The 6,454-nt window shown below is 37.8% G+C and overlaps 1 protein-coding gene across 1 annotated transcript in view; it reads right to left on the bottom strand.

The window, feature by feature from the left end:
- LOC138003718 (probable glutathione S-transferase 9) overlaps positions 1–6,111 on the bottom strand; it is an 18,957-nt gene extending 12,846 nt beyond the window's left edge. The window contains exon 1 of the mRNA XM_068849926.1: positions 5,920–6,111. Coding sequence (XP_068706027.1) covers positions 5,920–6,052 — 133 coding nt within the window. The 5' untranslated portion in view covers positions 6,053–6,111. The remainder of the gene's footprint in view (positions 1–5,919) is intronic.
- Between the last annotated feature and the right edge of the window lie 343 nt (positions 6,112–6,454).

The raw sequence follows: 6,454 nt of genomic DNA, 5'->3' as shown, positions 1-6,454 counted from the left end.
GGCCACCATACAGAGATTTTAATTACATGGGTTGCAGGACCAAGACAAATTAGTGGAGGATGCTAGAATTTTCACAATGGTGCATTTTTCCTCACTACCCAGACCGCTCTGATCTTATTGGCAAAATGTAAAACAGGACTGTGAAATTCTATTCACCAAGGCCAAGAACGTGTTTGTATATTGACAAGAATTAGACACAGCACCAGCTTTAAAATATTGTCACTCAATGCACTTAAATGAATACAAATTTACCTGGCATGTCATGCTCACATTTTAAACATAATTCTTTATTATTTTTAAATCATTTAAGGACAGTGCATAGTATTGTCACTGCGCATACGTTCTGCCGATCTCTAGATACTCAAGTTTCCTATCGGTGATGCTCACTAATACATGGATATTTTTGCACGGTTTAAAACTATCCGGAAAAAGTAGATCTTAGTAAGTAGTCTCGGTATCCAATAAGAAAATTTGGGGTAACCATGCATTTTTGAGAGATAATTAAGCTTCAATGTGAGAAAGAACGCCATACATAGCTTTGTATTTTAAAGCTTTTTACAAATATTATTCATGAATTATCTTGGAAAAATGTGTGGTTACCTCCAATTTTCTTTTTGGATTTCAATGACACTTGTCAAGATCTACAATGTACATTTCCTGCATAATCATAAACCAGGGCAAAAATACCCTTGAATTAGTAGGCACCGTCCTTAAACAGGGACAACAAAGGTGATTTGTAGAACAAATTTGTGAATCATCCATTTTAAAAGGTGGCATTTAATCCATGCGACTTGCAGTTTTCAGCTTCTTACAATTTAGAAGCTGCCTTGGTGCATATGTGTCCCTTAAAAACTGAGATGTCTTTTCCTGAATTCTCAATTACAAGAACTGTTTTTAACCAGCAGGAGAAAATGATTGCATTATTTTTAACATCAGATCCTGCATGCCTTTGCCTGTGGAGCTAAGCTGAATCTCTCTCAGGTGCTCATTTTTGGCATGAACATAGTTGTTTTTATCTCCCATTTTTGAAACCTGAGTGATCACAAAAAAATAGGTACAAATAAATTCAAGAATTACTGTACATAATATTAACCCTGTTAGTATGTTATTTATATCAGTTGATATTTAAATTATTAGGATTATGTAACAGTAGCCCCTGTTATTGCAAGTCATTCTTTTATTAAATGTTTTATCTAATAGTATCTACAGTACAATATGCATGCATCTAACTATCTATATGCATGTATCCTTTACAAATTCTTAGCACAAGGTACTTGAATACAGAAGAATACTGGGAGTAGCAAATTGATGACAAAAAGAATGGAAACAGCCAGTTTGCATGGAATGGGTATGGGCATTACATGCTTACGAGTATGCTGAAAAGAAATGAACCTGAAATGGATTTCCAAGACTTTACATACATATATACTTAAATTGACCACTCTCTGTCAGGGCTTTTCATGGCCAATAACACAACACAATAACTTTAAGAATCCCAACTAGCCGCAAGGAAACCATTTGGCTATTTACAAGTGCAGCTGAGAAGTTGAACCACTCAGTGAGGGTCACTTAACTAGGATCAAATTCAACAAGTGATTAGAACTTGGGTCTTGAATTGGAATGTCAAGATCTTAATTAAGGCAAGCGCCCTAACCACTGGGCTCACGTTTCAGAGAGTTGCGAAAATAGTCACTTTTAGTTTACTGCAGGGTGTACACAAAATCTAAACAAGGACACGGCTCCAGGCTTTTATCAACCCTATAGCAGGGGTTTCATTAGAAGCCGGTCACCGGCAGTATATCGCCATCTGTTTGTCAGAAATTTGCCTCTCACCGCCGTCTACTCTGCCTTGATCTTCACTCAAATCCTTGTAAAAGATAAAGATTGACCGCCGCTTACATTGATTAGCCCAGTCATCTACTGCAAAAGTTATTGAAACCCCTGCTATGGCTTTAACACTCAAAAGTGAAAGAGAGAGAGGATGAACAATATGAATTAAGAAACACCATGAAAAATCAACTAAATTAAGGTAATTACATGTACATGTGAGATGGCAGCCACAATTGCATGTATACCCTATACCCTAATGTGCCTACAAGGGTATAGGACCAATTGAATAACGAGTCAAGCTTGCATGATACTAACTAAGCAAATTTTATATGCAATACTTTTAAAATCAAATTCAAAATTTGGATCAGCAATCATTGCTACTTAGAACAACACTACAACTAAATATTTGCTTTGGGTAAATTTTTTTCTTTGTACTTTTGTGGCACAGTCATTATTTTTAGATTTCATCGAGAAATATTTGAGTTTCAGCTGCCGCAGCGCCAACAGAAATGACTCTGTGCATGCTATGCGGGCCTATTGTCACCATGGATCTGCACTCAAAACACAATGAGTATTGTTTCTGTGATGGGTATATAAAGGTCTATTTATAATGTAATTGGGTATGTATGATTGTGCAAATAATAGGTACTGTGCAAAATTCCTAGTACCAGCACATACCCACAAAGGCACAAAGAGTTTTCTTAAGGTACCAATTTGCCTGCAAGCCATGTTTGATAACCCCATATTTTTCAAATCCACATTTACAAATCCATGTTACAAACCCATGTTACAAACCTACTATTTACAAATCCATGTGTTAAAAACCTAGCCTATGTTTAACAAATCCATTCCAATTGATGTTACAAAATAATAAGGACAGTATGTGCACTCTCATTGGTCAATAGCTGTGTTTAGATGAGAGTATAGAAACAAAGCATAACACAAATTTTGATTGGTTATATGCCGTCAGACACGCGTTTTGATTGGCTGGTAGGTAATGTGAGGTATATCAAGAAAATCTGTTTCAATCAAGAATTTTTGTTTCTTAGTTTCCTTCACTTATCAAATTATCTTTGAGAAATATTTTATAAAAGCAATAGAGGACTTTTCTCCATGTTCTCGACAGTTATGTCCATTTCGAATTCTCCCAACTCCCCCTCGTGTTTAGATGAGGCTATGGAAATACGGAAACCGTCCTCTATTGCTTAATTTTCACAATATTCATATTTCATATTTCACAATATGCTCAATGATGAGGGGGACATTGGGATTTTCGGTTTTGGCTATTTTTTAGATCGGCTTTTCGGTTTTTGTGCCGAAAGACTTCAATTTTTCGGTTTTGGTGTTCATTGCGGTTTGCGGATTTTTCGTTTTTTAGCATTTGGTTTTTGGTTCTTGTAGAAAATATGAGCGGTTTTTCGGTTTTGTTATCCAATGCGCTTTTTAGGTTTTCCTATTTTGTCCTATTTGGGTTCCGGTTTCTCTTTGATTTGAGCGGCAATTGATCTCGAATAGGGTGTTATTTATTTATTTATTTATTTATTTATTTATTCTTTATTTAATCATAGTACAATTCATCAGCAACATAAAAACCATATGTACAATAAAAAATTTAAAACCAACTATAGATAAAACTATGTAAACTACATTAACTATCTTACTCAATATATCATACAATAAAAGCTGCTTTCCATGAACGCCGTGTTTAGAATAATGGCTTAGATAACCTCTTTAATCAGTCATTTGAATTGACTGAGGGACGCTGCTTTCCTTAGTTCTAATGGAAAACTGTTCCACAAAACTGCCCCACTGTAGCTAAAGCTGTTTTCTGTAGTAGTTTGTGCGCAGTTGCGGAACATTTACCTTATTCACAGAGCCTCTCAAACAATTATCAGAATCGCGATGGACAAATTTCGAGCAGAGATACTCAGGTGCTAAATACCATTGTTGCTCTTTCAATTTGCCTTTGAGAGACTAGGGATTTCCATCTCAAGAGTTTAAATTAATTGTTGACATCAGCGTCATAGTTAGAGTAGGTCAAGACATTGGCTGCTCTGTTTTGTAGTTTTCGCAGTTTGTCCTGCAAAGTTACTCCACAGTTTCTTCAAACAATATTGCAGTAGTTGAAATGAGGGTGTACTAGGGCCTGATAAATAAAATGTAAGTTCCCATAGGGGACTTTCACTCACATGATCAGTAACTTTGTTTTTCCTCCGAAACAAAAGAAAATGTTTGAGTGATAATAGAGCTCAATTCCAGGAGACGTCGCATGAAAACACTCTAAAGCCAGTTATTGAGAGGAATGCGTGACCAAACTAAATGTCACGTTAGGGGATCACGCGTGTCGAATGATGACCGAGTTGGTGCTGAGTGGATGAAGATGAAGGACCCCATGAAGATCTGAACGAGCATGAAATGAGTGAGGAAGATAGTGCCTCTGATGAGAAGACCAGCAAGAATTTGATGAAAGTAGTGACAAAGTCAGTGCAGATAACAACAATTCCCAAGGCCCTCAAGATGAATTAGGGACATCGACAAATTTTCTCTTTGGAGCAACGTCGCGATATGGAAGGGCGGTGCTCGGGGAGGGGGGGGGGTCCCATATAAAAAGGGGAGGGATATGCTCGTTGTCTCACTTGGAGGTGTAAATTTTGGATTTTGGTCTCACTTAGGGTGTTTTGGGCAAAATGCAATCATATGTAGCCGTGAAGGTCTCCTTTAGGGTCGCGCGCGAAGAAATATGAAAGTGTATATTTACACTTTTTACATTTCTTCTCGCAGGTGAAAGTATTAGATGATAATGTCTTTGCCATCATTAAAAGTCACTGTATTTTTTATTTCTCTGTGTTATACATGTAATATGGTCTCTTTTAGGGGTCAAAAAAAGCCTAGGCCTTTCCGAGATTGGTCTCCTTTAGGGGTTTAACGTAAAATTTTCGATGAGCATCCCTCCCCTTTTTATATGGGAGTCTAACCCCCGGGGGGTTAGACTGCTGTTTTAAGTAAGTATCTGTTTATTATCACATTTAACCTTTGAGCAAGTTCCTGCTGCCATGTAAAGCAAGGAACAAATTATACCAGTTAGCTTCCTCAGTGCAATCGCATGTTTTAGACCAAGATTAAACATTCCATTCGAATCTCCATACTGACCTGTCTTAGTTATCAAATAGAAATGTTCAATTAGAGATTTTCGATTGAAGTTTCCGAAGATATAGCTTTTCGCAATTGCAAAATTGCAATTCTAGAGAGGACTTGTGTGCAAATTCTCCTAAGTTAACTTGGCTCCATTACCAGCTGCTTTACGGAAAATGAGCCCACAAAGTCCGGGCTCGAGAGAGCGGCAAAAATAAAGCCTATGATTTTAGCAGATGCTAAAAGAAATGAAGGCTTTAGACAAGTCTATGACATCCACAAATACTTTGATTAAATAAAGTGTTGTGTAGTTTGCTCTGTATGCCCCACTTGTTACCATTGTATCGGTTTTTTGACAGTTTGTATGCGGTTTTCGGTTCTGGCCGAATTTTTTTGCGGTTTTGCGGTTTTGGATTATTTTCTCTTCGGTTCTGCGGTTTCTAATACACCCCAATGTCCCCTCAATGATCGTTGACTAGTCACAGATATCATCGCTTGTGTGACACGCACAAATCGCCAAACGTCCGGGAATACGGAATCACCAGAGCGTGTAACATGCTAGAATTCAGGGGCCATATAATAATAATTTGATTAAACGATTTCACCAAAGAACACCACACCAGAATAAGATGCCTTTTTGTCCGGTTCAAGCAGTGCGAAGCTTTCAAAATAACAAACAATTCCGTAAACTGCGTCTTTCGTAGTACTCGCAACAATTAGTACCGATTGATCATGAAGCAGAGTGCAAGATATCAAGCTTGTTCGGTACGCCTCACGAGTCAAGATGTAAACTCTGCTTAGCAACTTTGGCTGTATGTTACTAATAAAAGAGTCCTAAAAAAAAATCAAATTTTCAACCAAATAAGTTCTTTTACGTAGTTTCCAAGTTGACATTTTGCGCTGGAACTTCACGTACGTTCGACAGCTTAGGTTAGCTCATCACAAGGGTCTACTTACATGCTTTCTCCTTAACCCAATCCTCTCTTTTGAGTCGAATATCTTCGAAAGCTATATTTGTCGCTGCGAAAGACAGTCGACAAACTTCTGCCCTCGCGCGTCCCTCAAAATAGTAGAGCTTGTACCCCGACATGTTTGCAGCGCGTGTGTAACTAGCAATGCACTTGTTGCAGTTTCATTTCATCTGGAAGGGTCATGATTGGCTGATTTTGAGCCACGAGATTGGATGAATGACAGGAACAGTGACTCAGCTTTTTGACAAAGAAACAGGCTCCTGTTTGTCATAAAGGGATGACAAAAACATCTTATTCTGATTTGCCTTGCTCCTTTGAGAAACTGCTCTGGAGCAAATGGGCAAGGCATGAGCAAATACGTTCATTTCAGTCCTGACGTTTGCTGATTGCCGAAAACGCTATTCTAAATCTCTTTCCTGATGATGACATTTCACCTTTCTTGCAACATTTCAAACTTTGTCCATAGAGTTTGCGCGAGCGTGACGGTGAAAATGTTTTCAAAATGCATATTCCTTTCTTTA

Source organism: Montipora foliosa, chromosome 5 (assembly GCF_036669935.1).
Source record: "Montipora foliosa isolate CH-2021 chromosome 5, ASM3666993v2, whole genome shotgun sequence".
Lineage (NCBI taxonomy): Eukaryota > Metazoa > Cnidaria > Anthozoa > Scleractinia > Acroporidae > Montipora > Montipora foliosa.
This window is presented reverse-complemented; position numbering and strand designations above follow the sequence as displayed.